Consider the following 20,417-nt stretch of genomic DNA (forward strand, 5'->3'; position numbering starts at 1 on the left):
GCCATGTTTGTGTTTTGACAGCTGTCCTCCATGTTGAATACTTGGACAGCTAATCCTGGGAGCTCGGTTGATCCTATCAACATTGACTAATGACGAAAAAGTTGGAATGCCTTGTCTGTGTATTGTAGAAATTCATTTTCTAGTGTTTTGATTTACTTTCAGAGCAATAGATGTATAAGAACTCTGTCAACATATTTAGATAGCACTGCTGTTTCTGGCGCAAGGCTTTTTGATGACTTTGAAGTGGTGTTCTCATGTGCTTGTTTAGCAGTGGAAGCCGGCATTGGTTTGTACTCCAAACACACGTCAGTCGTTATAAATGTTCGGAAGCTCTGATATCCATTTTGTTTAGCCCTGGCGGCTACATACTCAACGACCATTGCTATGATCTACAACGATCTATGCATAGAGGCAAACCACAGATTGAAGCGGATCTTTGTCACTGACCAAGCCATTTATCAGCTGCTATTGGACCTGTCTGACGTGATTCTGTGTAACTGACTGCACACACAGAACTTGCACAGTGATTGTAAGAGATATTCTTGGTAGGCACTAGTCCTTGTTAAGGGGGCCACTGAGGGGCCAGTTATAGATGGGGGCATCATAAGCCATGCGAGGGTGCCATTCGTGACTCACTGAGAGCTGGACAAGGTACCTCAGCTCCAAAAGGAAACATGTGATGTCAGGATAGCAAGGTGACCAGGTGCTATCATTCATATCTCTCTCTCTCTCTCTCTCTCTCTCTCTCTCTCTCTCTCTCTCTCTCTCTCTCTCTCTCTCTCTCTCTCTCTCTCTCTCTCTCTCTCTCTCTCTCTCTCTCTCTCTCTCTCTCTCTCTCTCTCTCTCTCTCTCTCTCTCATTTCTGTCTCATTCTCTTTTTTTCCCTCTCTGTCTTTTTCCTCTCTCTTCTTTCTTGCTGCTTTCCAACTGCTATCGCCTTTTGTCCATCTCTACGCTCTACTCTTACTCTACTCTCTACTCTCTTCTTTCTTGCTGCTTTCCAACTGCTATCAATTTTTGTCCATCTCTACGCTCTACTCTACTCTACTCTACTCTACTCTACTCTACTCTACTCTACTCTCTACTCTCTTCTTTGACTTTCTCTTGATTACCTTATTTTGCTGTAATTACAGTGCGTTCAGAAAGTATTCAGACCCTTTTCATTTTTCCACATTTGTTACGATACAGCCGTATTCTAAAATGGATGAAATTTATATTTTTCCTCCTCAATCTACACACAATACCCCATAATGACAAAGTGAAAACGGGTTTTTAGAGATTTTAGCATATTTATTAAAAATAAAAACAGATATCTTATTTTTTTACAAGTATTCAGGCACTTTGCTGTGAGACTCGAAATTGAGCTCAGGTACTTCCTGTTTCCATTGATCATCCTTGAGATGTTTCTACAACTTGATTGGAGTCCAGCAGTGGTAAATTCAATTGATTGGACATGACTTGGAACAACACACACCTGTCTATATAAGGTCCTACGGTTGAAAGTGCATGTCAGAGAAAAAAACACAAGCCATGAGGTTGAAGGAATTGTCCGTAGAGCGCCAAGACAGGATTGTGTAGAGGCACAGCTCTGGGGAAGTACTCCAAAAAATCTGCAGGTCCCCAAGAACACAGTGGCCTCCATAAGTCTTAAATGGAAGAAGTCTGGAAGCACCAAGACTCTTCCTAGAGCTGGCCGCCCAGCCAAACGAGCAATTGGGGGAGAAAAGTCGGGGAGGTGACCAAGAACCCAATGGACACTCTGAAGGAGCTCCGGAGTTCCTCTGTGGAGATGGGAGAATCTTCCAGAAGGACAACCTAAAATTTCTAAAAACCCTATTTTTGCTTTGTCATTGTGTGTAGATTGATGAGGAAAAATAAAATAGATCCATTTTAGAATAAGGCTGTAAGGTAACTAAATGTGAAAAAAGACAAGGGGCCTGAACACTTTCCGAATGCGCTGTAGTGACTGCTGTTAAAGAGTAACAGTAATGAAAAGAACAGCTCTCCAGTTGTGTTGTCTTAACATGTTGTGTCATCGAGCAGTGTGCCGACTGCTGAAGTGCTCCATGGGGTTGTTAGGGGTGATGGGGAGTGCATAATTAGCCTCGGTGAGCTAAAGTGAAGTTAGTGGACTGCTGCTTGCTCGAACCGCCAGGGAGTTGAGTCAACATGAATGACTCAAGGTTGGCTAGGAGCTAGTGAAAGCTTGGAGTGTGGAACTGTGTTTGCGTATGCTTTGTCCGTGCCTCAACACTCATTCAGGTGAAGAAAATGTTCACTCTGACTTGGCTGTGTGGACACAATGCATCTTCAAGTCAAACCTGACAAACTTTTTATAATCAATTCAAAAAGGATTTCTTATTTACAATGACAACCTGATCACTCCAGTTTTTTTCCTAATTGGCTAAAGCTATCCCTTGCTAGCTATACCTCTTTTCAACTGTATGGGTGGTGACTCAAGTGCTCTGGCACCAAATGGTTCCAGTGCACTAAAGAAAATGAAGATTCTTAAAGGGTTCTTCCTCAGCTCTTAAGGTTCCTTGGAGAACTCTTGCCCGATAAAGAATAACCTTTTAGTTAAGAGTGGGGTTCTTCGCGTGGCGTATATGGTTCTTCAAAGTTGTAAAAGGTTCTTGAAATGTAAGGAAGGCTGCAGATGTGTCCCTTTCATAGCACAGAGCACATTGGGCAGTGTTAACTAGTGTAACATTTCTAGTTACACTAGGCTTAAATCTAGGCTTAAATTAACACTGTAAAGAGTCAAATTAACACTAAGTGGTGTAAAATAACCTCAGTGTTGGTGTTAATAACCATAGCTGAAGCAAAACCACCCCCATCATTATCATATTTCACAGCATGCATTGATTTTTAGAATTGTTTGTTTCAATATCTATGTTTTTGATTGATTAACTAATCTTATGCTACTCAAATATAAATAACGTACATTTTTCTAAACGAATCAAATCTGTTACTTGGACTTATTGCACCCGTTACTGAAATAGTTGTTCCAGTTTAGATGCTTTAGGTCCCTCAAACTCAACTCTGTGCCTTGAAGCCAGTTCCACTGCATTATGAATATTATTTTTACTGTCCCCCTTTAATCAGGGACTGACTTAGACCTGGGACAGCAGCTGTGTGCAATTAATTATCAGGTAGAACAGAAAACCAGCAGGCTCTGGATCTTGTAGGGTAAGAGTTGAATACCCCTGCTTTAGGCAGTATCATACAGTATCTTAGTCCTCCCAACCCTAGCAGTCATTCTGAATATAGGTTGCAGGTGAAAACAAATTCAGAATGTTGGTTATCCCTACTCTGTCTGGTTTCTAATAAGAATAACACATTACTTTACAGGCCTGCTGTGGGCTGTAAAACCATGAATTTCAGGTGACCTTGTTAGGGTTTAACTAGACCCTCAAAATAAGGCCTTATGAAATATAAATTGTCTTTAAACATTGACTCATTCAATTAGGATCTCACTCGGCAAATGTAACATGGATAAAAATGAATGAAAGAAACAACCATGTCTCTGTTACTAGAAAACATAGTCATGGGTGGTACTCTAAAAATTAACTTGAAAGGCACCCTGGGAAATATGTAAATACGTCTAAACACCTTATTTGCATAAAATAATAGGGTGTGTGCTCTTCCTCAAAGAGCCATCCTATTTAAGGTTCTTATTTGGTTCCAACTGGAACCTTTATTTTTAAGACTAGGCTACAATGGAAATCACCATTTCTACACCAATGCTTTTAATGGAAATTATTAGGATATAATTCATTATCATAATCACATTAAACAAAACAGGAAGCTCAATAGGCATATATTTAGCATAGGCCAAGAAGTGTTAACGCAAAGATTGCATTGGCACAGGCTGCCTTTGTGTTACCATGGAAATTTCCATGTCTTGGAAGTGGCTTTCCTTGCGCTGAACATGCAAAGGAGTTTTATTTCAGGTACATGGAAAGCAGACCTTTCATTTTCCCCCACTTCCTGAATTCAAATGAAATACAGCTGTGTTCCCGTCAGCACTGCGGATCTCGGCACTCATCTGTCAGGAAAGATATCCTTGGAAAGAAATATTCCAAGAGAATGTAGGAGAATGCGTGCGTGGCTCTGTGACTTTCCCCACTTGAAGGTCCATGGTTTGAATCAGAGGAGGTTGGTATCATATCTCTTCATCTTATGTGTTTGTTTGGTGTCCCTCACCCCCTCACCAACTGGGCCCTCAGGGGACCAGTGGGCCCTTTAATGTGGCCTCCAGGCTGTTTGTCCAGATGTGTTGATCTGGAGATTCAGACCCAGAACCTGGATAGACCCCAGATTCCCAGCCCACATAGGGCCAGCTAGGCCCCACTCTGACCTCGCTCGCTGCTGTCTCCATATAGCCTGACTCGGCAGCCATCTGAGCCACAATAGACACCTGATCACATGTGTTCCAAATGGCATCCTGTTACCTATATAGTCCACTACTTATGACAATGGCACCCTGTCCCCTAGGCCCCTCAAACTCAACTCTGGACTTCGAAACCAGTTTCACTATGTTTTTTCATTGTTCCCCTCTAATCAGGGACTGATTTAAGTGGGTGCAATTAATTATCAGGTAGAACAGAAAACCAGCAGGCTCTGGACCTCGTAGGGTAAGAGTAGAATAACCCTGCCACAGGCAATGCACAGAGACCCAGGACCTTCATACAATGTAGTATGGTATGATAGCCATAACATCCTTTCACTTCATATGGTTACATTGTGAATATTGATGTAGGAAGGAAAGGATATATGCTAACTATTTTCCCAAATGTTTATTCATCTGCATTTCTCTCCCTTGTGTAGGGATCCAGGAGGGGACCCAGTGCACTAAGTGTAAGAATGAGTGGGCGTTAAAGACCTCCATAGCACTACTCTACGTGCTGTGCACTCTACTCACCATCGCTGTGGCTGTCCTTGGGTATAAAGGTAAGCGGAGACACACATCGATCTGTCAGTCAGAGTGCATGCATGCCTACGTCCCAAATGGCACCCTATTCCCTATGTAGTGCACAACTTTTGACCAGGACCCATAGGGAATAAGGTGTCAACCTTAAAGAGGTAGGGAGAGACATATTTTCATGCTGGTGTGTCTGTCAAAAGGGCATGCTACTTTTGAGACATAGAATAGAAAGTGTATGTCATTGTCCAACCGTGGTGGCTGGCATCGGTCAAACAAACCTGCACGTTGCTACTTGACATATTTCACTGAAGTCGTTTGGTTTGTTGAGAAAGTGATTGTCCAAACTGTGCGTGGGGTCCTTGTTAATATCCTGCCAGGAAATAAGATTACATTGGAGAGTGTGTGTGTGGGGGGGACCAGGCTGTGTGTGTGTTGTGTGTTTGTGTGCCTAACATCCCCCCCAGTGACCCCATTCGGTCTGCCCAAACATGACATAGATGCTGTCGGACATTGTTTCATTGTTATTCATTAAAGGTAAGTGGAAGAGTCATGGAAACTCTGAGAGATCATCACACTCTCTGAAACTAAAACAAGCCCTTTTCTCTCGAAAGTAACATTTACACACAGTCTGCCACCCGCAGCCTGCCCCCTTTTTTCTGCTTTTCCACGAAACCTCAGTGCCGTTGTCTGTCCTCCCCCCTTTCACCCTTCCTGCACCCCTGCACACGTCCCCCCATTCACCCTGTCTCTGTTTATTTAACCAACACCCCCAATCACACCTCCAGGAACCAACCCGCGGCTTTGCTGAGCTCCACTTCCTGCGTTCTGATTTTTCCAGCTTTGGGAAAACTGTCCCGCAACGGTCCGAAGGCCAAACTTAAGACTGTTCCTGTGATAATTGCGCTAAACCATTCCCATATGTGTACACGTGTCCCCCCTCTATTTACAACATCTCAAAATGACACTGGTTTACATCTCTCGTGGTTATTGGGGGATTCTCAACTGCATTAAAAGTAATGTCCTTTACACTCACAATTGGGTTCAGTCAGTCAGCAGTCAATCCTCATCCTTGCTCCCCACTGCACGTTTTAATGCATCCCTAATTTAGACCAGATGAGCGGTGAACCCGGTGCCACTCTAGCAGAACCAACTGAAATTGGGTTTTTACTGGCGGAGCTGTAGTACTGGGCTGTCCAGGGAACCACAGCTCCACAGCCTAAACATGCAGTCAGGTCCAGATGGTTATGTGGAGTGAGATCTCAAATGCTCTATTCACCTCACATCTGTATTCTGTACTGTAGAATACAGCATATCTCTGACCCTGTGCTCTCTACTCTCACCCATAACAATGTCCTCGCTTTGTCTCTTTATCTCTTTATGGTGTGTATGTGGTCTCCACTGAGATATAGAACCTCCATGATATAGGCTTTCCTTGCAGGCAAGACTAGGGCTGCATCCCAAATGTCAGCCTATTCCCTATATAGTCCACTACTTTTGACCAGGGGGTTCTGGTCAAAAGTAGTGCACTATATAGGGAATAGGGTGGCATTTGAGACACGACCCAGTTTGGATGAGGTAGGGATCAGAGAAATATGAATATGAGGAAGGAGAGGACACATAGAGGGGGATTAGAGGGTGTAGGGGGAGTCTCCCCACTCGTTGTCCTCACTCAGCACTCTTGCAGCATTAATTTATTTTTCCCTTTCTTTATTTTCCTCTGTTTCTCTCTGTGCTCAGGCTGTGTGCATGGGATCTGCCACTAAATTCTGGGCTATAATCAGAGCTTTAGCCAAAATAAGCAGAGTTGTCATGTTGTGTGTATGTGTGTATGTATGCTTTTGTGCGTGCATACTCAGTGCCTGCTCAGTGTGTGGGTGTGTGTGTTGTGTGTGAGGAAGGGATGACACCCAGAAACTACAGCTGCAGCACAGCTGGCCTACTACACATGCCATAGTAGGGCATAGCTCTTGGCCAGATATTATACAGTGTGTGTGTGTGTGTGTGTGTGTGTGTGTGTGTGTGTGTGTGTGTGTGTGTATGTGAGTGTTGGTGTGTGTGTGTGTGTGTTTGAGTGTGTGTGTTATGCAGAGAAACAATGTATAGTAAATGTACGGTTTAATGTGAGTGTGTCTTTTGAGCTCTGTGTGGTACAGCAGTGTATGGTGTCTGGAAATGTGTCTCATTTAGTTTGCAATGGAACATTTCATTCAGACTGGCCATACCTATCCAATCTGAGGTAAAACTACTCTTTCAATCGACAGGGAGTTTTCATAGATCATATGGCTTTCTCAAAACTGTCATAGTTGCTTTTGTATTTCAAAAGTATTTTGGGTGGTTAGTCATCTATGAAGGTGAAAATGTGAAACATACAGTACCAGTCTAAAGTTTGGACACACCTATTCATTCAATGGATTTTCTTTATTTGACTATTTTCTACATTGTAGAATAATAGTGAAGAAATCAACACTATGAAATAACACATATGGAATCATGTAGTAACCAAAAAAGTGTTAAACAAATCAAAATATATTTGAGATTTGAGATTCTTCAAAGTAGCTAGCCTTTGCCTTGATGACAAGTTTGCACATTCTTGGCATTCTCTCAACCAGCTTCACCTGAAATACTTTTGCGATAGTCTTGAAGGAGTTCCCACATATGCTGAGTACTTGTTGGCTGCTTTTTCTTCACTCTGTGGTCTAACTAATCCCAAACCATCTCAATTGGGTTGAGGTCGGGTGATCGTGGAGGCCAGGTCATCTGATGCAGTACTCCATGACTCTCCTTGGTCAAATAGCCCTTACACAGCCTTAAGGTGTGTTGGGTCATTGTCCTGATGAAAAAATAATGATAGTCCCACTCAGCACAAACAAGATGGGATGGTGTATCGCTGCAAAATACTGTGGTAGCCATTAAAACCTCTTAAGGATCCGCTCCTATTTTAACATTTTTGCCTAAAATTACATACCCAAATCTAACTGCCTGTAGCTCAGGCCCTGAAGCAAGGATATGCATATTCTTGGTACCATTTGAAAGGGAACACTTTGAAGTTTGTGGAAATGTGAAAGAATGTAGGAAAATATAACACAATAGATCTGGTAAAAAATCATACAAAGAAAAAAAAAACGTTCTTTTGAAATTATGTTTTACCATCATCTTTGAAATGCAAGAGAAAGGCCATAATGTATTATTCCAGCCCAGGTGCAATTTTGGCCACTAGATGGCAGCAGTGTATGTGCAAAGTTTTAGACTGATCCAATGAACCATTGCATTTCTGTTCAACATTTTGTCTCAAGACTGCTCAAATGTGTCTAATTTGTTTATTAATAACTTTTTCATGCTAATCGAATTAGCCTACATTAGCTTAACCGTCCTGTGGACGGGACACCGATCCCAAAGAAGTTGTTTAAGTGTGCCTTGAATTCTAAATAAATCACAGACTGTCACCAGCAAAGGACCCCCACATCATCATACCTCCTCCGTACTTCACGTTGGGAACTACACATGCGGAGATCATCCGTTCCCCTACTCAGTGTCTCACAAAGACACGGCGGTTGGAACCAAAAATCTCAAATTTGGACTCATCAGACCGAAAGACAAATGTCCACCAGTCTATTGTCAATTGCTTGTGTTTCTTGGCCCAAGCACGTCTCTTCATATTATTGGTGTCCATTAGTAGTCGTTTCTTTGCAGCAATTCGACCATGAAGGCCTGATTCATGCAGTCTTCTCTGAACAGTTGATGTTAAAAGGTGTCTGTTACTTGACCTCTGTGAAGTATTTATTTGGGCTGCAATTTCTGAGGCTGGTAACTCTGATGAACTTATCCACGACAGCAAAGGAAACTCAGGGTCTTTCTTTCCTGTGGCGGTCCTCATGTGAGCCAGTTTCATCATAGAGCTTGATGGTTTTTGTGACTGCACTTTCAAAGCTTTTGAAATTTTCCAAATTGACTTACCTTCATGTCTTATAGGAATGTTGGGCTGTCGTTTTTCTTTGCTTATTTGAGCTGTTCTTGCCATAATATGGACTTGGTCTTTTAACAAATAGGGCTATCGTCTGTATACCACCCATAACTTGTCACAACACAACTGATTGGCTCAAACGCATTAAGAAGGAAAGAAATTCCACAAATTCCTCTGACACCGCCTGGTATAGAGGTCCTGGATGGCAAGAAGCTTGGCCCCAGTGATGTACTGGGCCGTACGCACAACCTTCTGTAGTGCCTTGCGGTCGGAGGCCGAGCAGTTGCCATACCAGGCGGTGATACGACCAGTGCAGCTGTAGAACTTTTTGAGGATCTGAGGACCGATTCCAAATCTTTTCAGTCTCCTGATAGAGAATTGGCATTGTTGTGCCCTCTTCACGACTGTCTTGGTGTGTTTGGAACATCAAATCAAATCAAAATCAAATGGATTTATATAGCCCTTCGTACATCAGCTGATATCTCAAAGTGCTGTACAGAAACCCAGCCTAAAACCCCAAACAGCAAGCAATGCAGGTGTAGAAGCACTGCATGAAAGTTTGTTGGTGATGTGGACACCAAGGAACTTGTGGCTCTCGAACTGCTCCACTACAGCCTTGTTGACGAGAAGGGGGGCGTGCTCGGTCCTCCTTTTCCTGTAGTCCACCATCATCTCTTTTGTCTTGATCACGTTGAGGGAGAGGTTCTTATCCTGGCACCACACTGCCAGGACTCTGACCTCCTCCCTATAGTCTGTCTCTTTGTCGGTAATCAGGCTGTTGTGTCGTCAGCAAACTTAATGATGGTGTTGGAGTCATACTTTTGGAGTCGTACTCGGCCATGCAGTCATGGGGGCCCCCATGTTGAGGATCATCGTGGCAGATGTGTTGTTACCTACCCTTACCATCTGGGGCCGGCTCATCAGGAAGTCCAGGATCCAGTTGAAAAGGGAGGTGTTTAGTCCCAGGGTCCTTAGCTCAGGGGTGAACTTTGAGGGCACCATGGTGTTGAACACTGAACTGTTGTCAATGAATAGCATTCTCACATAGGTGTTCCTATTGTCCAGGTGGGAAAGGGCAGTTTTGAGTGCAATAGAGATTGCATCATTTGTGGATCTGTTGGGGCGGAATGTAAATTGAAGTGGGTCTAGGGTTTCTGGGATAATGGTGTTGATGTGAGCCATGACCAGCCTTTCAAAGCACTTCATGGCTACAGACGTGAGTGCTACGGGTCAGTAGTAATATATGCAGGTTAAATTGGTGTTCTTGGGCACAGGGACTATGGTGGTCTGCTTGAAACATGTTGGTATTACAGACTCGGTCAGGGACAGGTTGAAAATGTCAGTGAAGATACTTGCCAGTGTGTCAGCGCATGCTCAGAGTACACATCCTGGTAATTTGTTTAGCCCTGCGGCCTTGTGAATGTTGACCTGTTTAAAGGTCTTACTCACATTGGCTATGGAGAGCGTGATCACACAGTCTTCTGGAAGAGCTGATGCTCTCATGCATGCTTCAGTGTTGCTTGCCTCGAAGCGAGCATAGAAGTTATTTAGCTTGTCTGGTAGGCTAGTGTCACAGGGCAGCTCACAGCTGTGCTTCCCTTTGTAGTCCGTAATAGTTGGCCAGCCCTGCCACATCCGATGAGCGTGGAGCCGGTGTAGTACTATTCAATCTTAGTCCTGTATTGACTGCTTTGATGGTTCATCGGAGGGCATAGCGGGATTTCTTATAAGCGTTCAGGTTAGAGTCCCACTCCATGAAAGCGGCAGCTCTACCCTTTAGCTCAGTGCTGATGTTGCCTGTAATCCATGACTTCTGGTTGGAGTATGTACGTGTGGTCACTGTGGGGACGACGCCATCGATGCACTTTTTGATGAAGCCAATGACGGATGTGGTGTATTCCTCAATGCCATTGTAAGAATCCCGGAACAGATTCCAGTCTATGCTAGCAAAACAGTCCTGTAGCTTAACATCTGCGTCATCTGACCACTTCCTCATTAAGCGAGTAACTGGTACTTCGTGCTTTCATTTTTGCTCGTCAGCAGGAATCAGGACGATTGAGTTATAGTCAGATTTGCCAAATGGAGGGCGAGGAAGAGCTTTGTAAGTGTCTCTGTGTGTAGTGTAAAGGTGGTCTAGAGTGTTTTTCCCCTCTGGTTGCACATGTAACATGCTGGTAGAAATGAGGTAAAACGGATTTAAGTTTCCCTGCATTAAAGTCCCATGCCACTAGGAGCGCCACCTCTGGATGAGCATTATCTTGTTTGCTTATGGCTTTATACAGCTCGTTGAGTGCCGCCTTAGTGCCAGCGTCGGTTTGTGGTGGTAAATAGACAGCTACGAAAAATATAGATGAAAACTCTCTTGGTCTATAGCTTATCATGTGATACTCTACCTCAGGCGAGCAAAACCTTGAGAGAAATAGACACAGACCGCCACCCCTTGTCTTACTGGAGACAGCTGTTCTATCTTGCCGATGGACCGAAACACCCAGACAGTTGTATGTTATCCATGTCGTATGTTGTAAGTTATCCATGTCCAGTCACGACTCGGTGAAACATAAGATATTACAGTTTTTAATGTCCCGATGGTAGTCTTATCAGAGCTCATCCATTTTATTATCCAAGGGGGATTACTCACTCACCGTCGGATCCTTACAAGGCACCCAGACCTACGTCCACAATATCTCTGTATCTTCTTCATGCGAATGATGGGGATTTGGGCCTTGTTGGGTGTCTGAAGTAAATCCTTCGCGTCAAAGAAAAAGTCTTTGTCCAGTACGAGGTGAGTAATCGCTGTCCTGATATCCAGAAGCTTTTTTCGGTCATAAGAGACAGTGGCAGAAACATTATGTACAAAATAAGTTACAAATAACGTGAAAAAAAACACACACAATAGCAGAATTGGTAAGGAGCCCGTAAAACAGCAGCCATCTCCTCCGGGCGCCATCTTTTACAACTTTTTTGGTTACTACATGATTCCATATGTGTTATTTCATAGTTTTGATGTCTTCACTATAATTCTACAATTTAGAAAATAGTAAAAATAAAGAAAAACCCTTGAATGAGTAGGCGTGTCCAAACCTTTGACCGGTAGTGTACATCCGTCCACCAGGCTGAGAAGGCTACATCCCGAGTGGCATTTGATATTCCATATTCAGGCAACTTGATTTCCCCAAAATATTAGGATGTCTACTCTGTATGAAGCCATTTTCCATAATAATTTTATGACTTCTCTATGTTCCAATTCTGGAGACATTTCTAAGAATGGTTGGGAATGTTGTTTTGATCTCTTGTTTCCTGCAATGGAAAGAGTGGGATCCTGGGAGGATTATACGTTCAGAGAGTTTAGGTAGTAAACACTTTCTCAAACATGCGAAAGCAATTACTTCTGAGTTTCACAAACACTACTACATGTCTATGACACTACCCATACCAGGCCCATATCCAGAAAGCGACTCAGAGTAGGAGTGCTGATCTAGGATGATCTTTGCCTTAAATCTTAATGATTAAGAAGGGGGAGGGACCTGATCCTAGATCAGCACTCCTACTCTGAGACGCTTTGTGAATATGGGCCACAGTCAACACTATCAGGTAGGAGTGCTTCTAACACCACAGCACTCTTGATAAGACACTCACCTGAAATAAATTCCATCTAAATGGGAAAATGTAATTATAGGCTACTTTTGGGCTGATTTCCATGTTATGCATGCATGTGAATATGGCATGAATCAATTGATTCAGTCTACTCCCATTTTAGCTTAGCACAATTACAGACGAACACATGCAAGTCATTAAAAGCATGCCTGAACTTCTGGGTTTCTATTTCCGCAAGGCATTTGTTGACAATGAGGAAAGTACACACGTTCTTGGCGGGTTTGAAGAATGACACATTGTTGTTTCTCTGTCTCTCATCTCTCATTTCCAAGCTGTTGCCTTCCGTCCTCTCTGTCATTGTTAGTTAGATGTTCTATCATCACTTTACTTCTTCCTTAATTGGGATGATCCGTGAAATGAGTGCCTTTTGCTTCCCTTTGATATTCTAAGTAGAAATTGTGTACTAATATAGAATTTTAAAAGCTGGTTATATTCAATCGAGCGCCCTTTAATATAGACCACGTGGAAAATCCAATAAATTAGCATTTTGACATGCCCCTCTGTGCACCCTCTGTGATTTCCAGGAAGATTTTAACCCACTTAACCCCAACAGTTCTCAAAGTTTTTACCATCCGTGTAAAACCCTAGTTATTTCTGAAGATGGATAATTTACTTCATGTGATTAGTGATTCATTTTAAAGTAAAACAAAAACTCTCCCTCATTTTTAAGGTCGACCCTCCCACGTGGCACACACTGGTTGAATCTATGTTGTCTCAATGAAATTACGTTGAACCAATGTGGAATACATGTTGAACTGACGTCTGTGGCCAGTGGGCTGTTATGTGAACTGAACTGTCGTTTTAATATGGTGGAACTATTCCTTTTCAAATATTTTTTTTGCAAAAGAAACATTGAACATCTAATAGTCAAATCATAGTGTAAAAGCAGGTGAGCTGGTTCTACTCTTTTTGACCATTTTGTGGTGTTTTGTGTTGGAGAACTGAGCGGGTTGAGCGTAACGGGTCAACCCTGTTACCCATAGATCGACAGGCTAGAAATGTTTGAACAACAAGCTTCCATTTCCCCTGATTTATGGCTGATTTAAGATGAAATCGACAACCCTGTTATGGTCAAACATGTTACTTTATTTGGCACTTAATAGGCACTTACTGTAGTAATTTATAAAAAGGAAGCCTCTTAAGATTGGAAAATGTGCCATGCAGGAAATGTTACATTTATAGGGCTCTATTTTTGGCTGGTGTTAAGCCAGCACAATTGTCAAACACACACTTGTTTTCGACCTATTTAGAAACATTTGTTATTTCCTTGTAACAATTGCTTGTTTTCCATTTTAGTTTTAATTCAAGAACAAGCCCTTGTAGCCTACCCTTACCTTATTATAATGAACGCTGGTTAAACAGCAATGTGTCCGGATTCTTTCTAATCCTGACACGCATTTGCCAAGCAACCTATCCATCAAATGTTTTCTAAAAGGTATACTCGTGAGGCTTTTGCTGACATGCTTTTGCACTATTCACAATTCACATATGCCTACCTGCAGTGCATACTCCATAACTTTTGTATCCATCCCCATTTCCAAAGAGCGCATTTGAGGTTTAAAAAGTCTCCCGATGTTTGTAATTTACACTTTGACACTTCAGACTTGATTTTCCTTTAAGAAAAATTGATCAACCCCTATAAAATGTCCATTAATTATAATCCACATAATCATTCACATTTCCTGTTGCTGCTGGATTAATTTCCTGCTGTAGCAAACTGGCTCAAATTAAGATGCTACATCTGTACAGCTTGCCCAGATGAACGCACTCAGTCAGAACAGTGGGATCTATCTCAGTCAGAAGGAGGAATTGAGGTGCTTGTGCTTCTTCTCCTCTTGTGTCTTTATGATCTTTATGATGACCCTTGGTGGTCTAGAATAAAGTGAATGATGATATCCATTTATGGGTTGAGCTTGGTGGGGTCTTTGAGCTTGATTAGTTAGTTGGTCTTTACCTGTTTTCTTGAGTGGAGGATAGAAATAATAGCTAGGTTATAGTTTTCACTGGTTGTAACTATGGATGCACCTATATGACATTTTTGGCCGATATTCAATATTTTCCTTGCCAAAAAACCTGATACCGATAACCGATATGAAATTTTGCGGCCTTTTATGTATTCTAGAACAGTTAAATCGTTGAAACACACACACACGCACACGCACACACACACACACACACACACACACACACACACACACACACACACAGTAAAACATAATCAAAACCTATTTATTTCACTTACTTGCTGTGCTCTTTTAATAACTTGTTCAGTCTTTTCATTCTAAACCAGGATTTCATCATACATATCAAGCAGTGAAGTTTCAGCTCTGTCACGCCTGCTCCCGTTCCCCCTCTCTGGCGCTCGAGGGTGCCAGGCTGCTCATCATTAAGCACACCTGTCACCATTGTTACACGCATCAGTGCTTCATTGGACTCACCTGGACTCACCTTATTGATTGCCTCCTCTTTATCTGTCTATTCCTCAGTTTGATCCTTGTACCTAGCATCGAGCAGGGTGGCAACACAGTAAAGAGGCTCAGAGAGAATGCCACTGAATCGCTTGTTCACAGCCTCTAGTAGAGTACTTTTGCAAGTTTTAACCATACGGTCTGGTGTCAGCAATTTTGTTGATCAGGCGTTTCAATACCTTGACAGAGGGTATCACGTCTGCTGCAGACGCAGTTGATGAGCTTATTTCTCGAGTCAGTTGTTTCGAATGGAGCTAGGAGTGTGTTCATGTTTACAAGTTTCAAACATGTTCTCAAATGGCAGCAGCAGTATGAGAACCAGCACATTCTTGAGCATGCAATAATGCTTTCCTCAGTACGAAATCATTGTCAACCCACTGTGCTGTCAGACTCTGCATGCTCATGGGGTTGACATCACTGGTCCAAATGTCAGTCGCGAAGCCCATAGCAAGTAGCTCATGGAAGTGCATTTCAACAATACTTTGTAACTCCGGTAGGGCAACATCTGAAAAATAGCATCTACTTGTTAGTGCTTATCGGTTCTTGAGGTGCTCGACCAGTCGGACGAAAGCCAGCATCATCCATGAGAGAGATTAATTGGATTAATTGTCCAGAGCAATGAATTCCATTATCTTGGCGTTAATGGATTTCGCCTTTGAGTTGTCTCGCTGAAATGTTCTTACTCTCACGTGACTGCTCGACTTGAACTTGTTTAGTTGTGTGCGCTTAGATTTTTTCAGATTTTGTTTTAAGTAGTCGCTGAACGTCTGGGGGTGATGCACTTTCAAGTGAGTAATTAGGTTTGTGGTATTGAAAGATTTCACTCTCTCTCCCTTCCTCGGGAAATAATAGCAGCACAAACGTTGCAGATGGCCTTTTTGTTATCTTCCTTTGAATCTTCAACATAGATCCACACAGCAGACATTGTGGGCTAGGTTAGGAATGCTGTGTTGCACGTGTAGCGCTGTATTCTTTGTGGCGTCATTACGTCATCTACCTATGTTACATAGGTATGCACGTCAGCTTTGACATCGGTTTTGCACATTGGCATTAAACTAGATGCCGATGTTGTCATTTTAGCTAATATCGGCCGATTCTGATATGCGTACCGATATATCGTGCTCCCTTAGTTGTAACCCCTGTGGTCTCCAGTTAGCTGGTTAGAGATGGCTCCCTAGCCTGTGGAAGTGGTGGTGGTGGGGTGATTCCATGGAATCTCAGACACATTCCAGAGGAAATGAAGGGTCCTGTCGCCTGTGGGGGAGTAAAGACCCTCCCTGACACAGCGTCTGTCTCCTTAGGGTAGCCTTTGATCCCCCTGTTTACTGAGGACCCCCCTCAGGTTGCTTCCTGTCCCCCAGGGTCCCTCCAGTGTCTTTGTCCTATCCCCCCTCCTCTCCAGACCCTAATCCCTCTGACCACCCACCCACTCTGCGCTCATTTGCCAGTGTCTTCAGTGTCTCATGCTCAGTCTTCATGGACACACCCAGTCATTGAGACATTATTGTGTATTACATGACCATTTCCTAATCCTAAAGCTTGTGATTGCTTGAGGCGACCATTATGACATACCCACCAGACATATAGACATCTTATATATTGTGTCTGAGTGAGGTTTCATAATCATTCTTTCTGATCCCTTTTAGACATGGTGTCTGTGATTGCAGGCTATTCTGCCCATCCTTCTCAGACTCGTAATATTGTATGGAGCCCACCACTGTGCTGAAGAGCTAACCCTGAACTGTGTTGTGTTGTTTGTGTTGCAGTGGTGCAAAAGGTTGACAATGTGTCCGAAGGTATCGAGAGCTATGGGGGGAAGATCATTGCTGTGGAAACAGACTTGAAAAAGCTAGGTGAGTTTCCCCACTACCTAGGCCCATGCATAATCCTTTGTAACTTAAGCATGTGCATTATGTTGAACAATAACAGTTAAGAGTTACTGTTTTTACTGAAGTCTTTGATTGAACTCTCTTTAATCTTTGATTGAAAGTGTAACCACACCAACCATTATGTAATCATTTCTTTCACACCATGTCCCCAGATGACCAGACTGGGGAGAAGTCGGAGAACACTACCACAGAGATCCAGGCCTTTAAGAACAACATCCGGGCTCTGCAGCGGCAGCTGTCTGAGGTGGCAGAGAGGAGCAGCAGTAACCGGGCGGCCCTGGGTCGTCTGCAGGATTCTGGCCTGGACATGCAGGGCAGCCAGGGCTCCATACAGGGTCTGCTGGATGCCAACACGGCCACGCTGAGGTCGGTCAATGGCACCCTGCGGGCCTACGGTGTCACCATGGAGGGTCTTCAGGAGGACACGGCTCGGCTGCAAACTGAGCTCCAGGAGCAGGTTCGGCAGCAGAGCCAGGCCCTGCTGAGCATCGGGAATCTTAACCTCACCCAGGCCCAACAGAGGGGCCTGATCTCGGCTTTGCAGAGATCTGTGGACGACACCAGCCAGGCCATCCAGAAGATCCGAAACGACTTCCAGAGCCTGGAGCAGACGGCCAGGCAGACGAAGTCGGACGCTGATTGGCTGAAGGAGAAGGTGCAGAACCTCCAGGTGCTGGCCTCCAACGCCTCTGCCCTGGCCAAGTCCAACAACGACACCCTGGAGGACGTGGGATCTCAGCTGGCCTCACTGTCTGGACAGCTCCAGAACACCTCCAGCCTGGCAGAGAACCACGACCAGACTCTTAGGGAGATCATGGACCAGCAGCGCGACCACGACAACCTCACCTCCTCTAAGTTCGACCAGCTGGAGATACGCCTGGACGAGTCAGAGGGGAGCATCGACCGTGTGACAGGCAACATCAGCTTTACTACCCAACTCCTGGGCGCCATCAACCTGAACCTCAACGAGCTGCGCACCTGCGCTGAGACAGTGGGGCGCCACTCCGACTACCTGTCCGACTTGAATGCCACTGTGACGGACGTGAGGTCGGACGCCACCACACTGAGGTCGCAGCAGGACGACCTGGTGGCCCGCCTGGACAAGGAGGTCACCAGCCTCTCCATCATCATGGAGGAGATGAAGCTGGTAGACAGCAAACACTCACAGCTCATCACCAACTTCACCATCCTACAGGGTAAATCAAATGAAATCACATTTACATGTGTCTTATACAACTGGTTTAGACTTTACTGTGCAATGCTTGCTTTGTAGCCCTTTAAAAATAAAATAAACTCAGCAAAAAAAGAAACGTCCTCTCACTGTCAACTGCGTTTATTTGTATGAACATAACCATATTTACATTACATTTACATTTAAGTCATTTAGCAGACGCTCTTATCCAGAGCAACTTACAACTGAGACATAAACTGAACAAGTTCCACAGACATATGACTAACAGAAATTGAATAATTTGTCCCTGAACAAAGAGGTCAAAATCAAAAGTAACAGTCAGTATCTGGTGTGGCCACCAGCTGCATTAAGTACTGCAGTGCATCTCCTCCTCATGGACTGCACCAGATTTGCCAGTTCTTGCTGTGAGATGTTACCCCACTCTTCCACCAAGGCACCTGCAAGTTCCTGGACATTTCTCAATAGAATGGCCCTAGCCCTCACCCTCCAATCCAACAGGTCCCAGACGTGCTAAATGGGATTGAGATCTGGGCTCTTCGCTGGCCATAGCAGAACACTGACATTCCTGTCTTGCAGGAAATCACGCACAGAACGAGTAGTATGGCTGGTGGCATTGTCATGCTGGAGGGTCATGTCAGGATGAGCCTGCAGGAAGGGTACCACGAGGGAGGAGGATGTCTTCCCTGTAACCCACAGCATTGAGATTGCCTGCAATGACAACAAGCTCAGTCAGATGATGCTGTGACACACCGTCCCAGACCATGACGGACCCTCCACCTCCAAATCGATCCCGCTCCAGAGTACAGGCCTCGGTGTAATGCTCATTCCTTTTACGATAAACACGAATCCGACTATCACCCCTGGTGAGACAAAACAGCGACTCATCAGTGAAGAGCACTTTTTGCCAGTCCTGTCTGGTCCAGCGACGGTGGGTTTGTGCCCATAGGCAACGTTGTTGCCGGTGATGTCTGGTGAGGTCCTGCCTTACAACAGGCCTACAAGCCCTCAGTCCAGCCTCTCTTAGCCTATTGCGAACAGTCTGAGCACTGATGGATTGTGCGTTCCTGGTGCAACTCTGGGAAATGTTGTAGTTGCCATCCTGTACCTGTCCCGCAGGTGTGATGTTCAGATATACCGATCCTTTGCAGGTGTTGTTACATGTGGTCTGCCACTGCGAGGATGATCAGCTGTCCGCCCTGTCACCCTGTAGCGCTTTCTTATGCGTCTCACAGTACGGACATTGCAATTTCTTGCCATGGTCACATCGGCATTCCTCATGCCTCCTTGCAGCATGCCTAAGGCACGTTGACACAGATGAGCAGGGACCCTGTGCATCTTTCTTTTGGTGTTTTTCAGAGTCAGTAGAAAGGCCTCTTTAGTGTCCTAAGTTTTCATAACTGTGACCTTACTTGCCTACCGTCTGTAAGCTGTTAGCGTCGTAACGACCGTTCCACAGGTGCATGTTCATTAATTGTTTATGGTTCATTGAACAAGCATGGGAAACAGTATTTAAACCCTTTACAATGAAGATCTGTGAAGTTATTTGGATTTTTACTTAATTATCTTTGAAAGACAGGGTCCTGAAAAAGGGACGTTTCTTTTTTTGCTGAGTTTAGTAACACAAGAGGAGTAAAATAAATGATACAGAATGGAGCTATATGGGGGAGTTCCAGTACTAGATCAATGTGCAGAGGTACGAGGATTTGAGGTAGATACAGTATGTACATGAAAGCAGGGTAAAGTGACACTCACACTCCTCTACTACAATTTGAACAGTTGATCAGACGCAGGTTTATATATTTTTTAATTGTTTCTTGTTTCAGGTCCACCTGGTCCAAGAGGCCCGCGGGGAGACAAAGGACCCCAGGGAGGAGCCGGTCAGCCCGGTCAGAAAGGGGAGAAAGGGGATACGGGTGGGCCTGGGGTGCAGGGGCTCCGTGGAGAGAAGGGATTTCCAGGACCACCAGGAATACAAGGGTTCAAAGGTCAGCCAGGCTCACGGGGGAACCCAGGTTCAAAGGGCTCCCGAGGGTCAGGGGGCAGGGCAGGACCCCCGGGGGCGAATGGTGAGCCAGGCACTGCTGGGCTCCCTGGGAGAGATGGACAGGCCGGTCCTCAGGGGCCACAAGGTCCGTCGGGAGACCGAGGACAGGTGGGGCCGGCTGGGGCACAGGGACCCAGGGGACCAGTGGGGCCCATGGGGGCCCCAGGGCCACCTGGGCTGCCAGGACTCACTGCCCGATCTGCAGCAGCAGCAGCGGTGCCTTTGGTCCCTTTCTCGATGCAGAGTGAGGCCCCCGCTCCTACTGTGTCAGCCCCAGGTGAT

The 20,417-nt window shown here is 44.6% G+C and overlaps 1 protein-coding gene across 2 annotated transcripts in view; it reads left to right on the plus strand.

Annotated features, from left to right (window-relative positions):
* LOC118373688 (collectin-12-like) overlaps positions 1–20,417 on the plus strand; it is a 64,404-nt gene that overhangs the window by 42,221 nt on the left and 1,766 nt on the right. For both annotated transcript variants that reach the window (XM_035759899.2, XM_035759889.1), the window contains 4 exons: positions 4,831–4,953; positions 16,777–16,863; positions 17,052–18,095; positions 19,915–20,412. In XM_035759899.2, coding sequence (XP_035615792.1) covers positions 4,831–4,953; positions 16,777–16,863; positions 17,052–18,095; positions 19,915–20,412 — 1,752 coding nt within the window. The remainder of the gene's footprint in view (positions 1–4,830; positions 4,954–16,776; positions 16,864–17,051; positions 18,096–19,914; positions 20,413–20,417) is intronic.

This window comes from Oncorhynchus keta, chromosome 4 (assembly GCF_023373465.1).
Source record: "Oncorhynchus keta strain PuntledgeMale-10-30-2019 chromosome 4, Oket_V2, whole genome shotgun sequence".
NCBI lineage: Eukaryota > Metazoa > Chordata > Actinopteri > Salmoniformes > Salmonidae > Oncorhynchus > Oncorhynchus keta.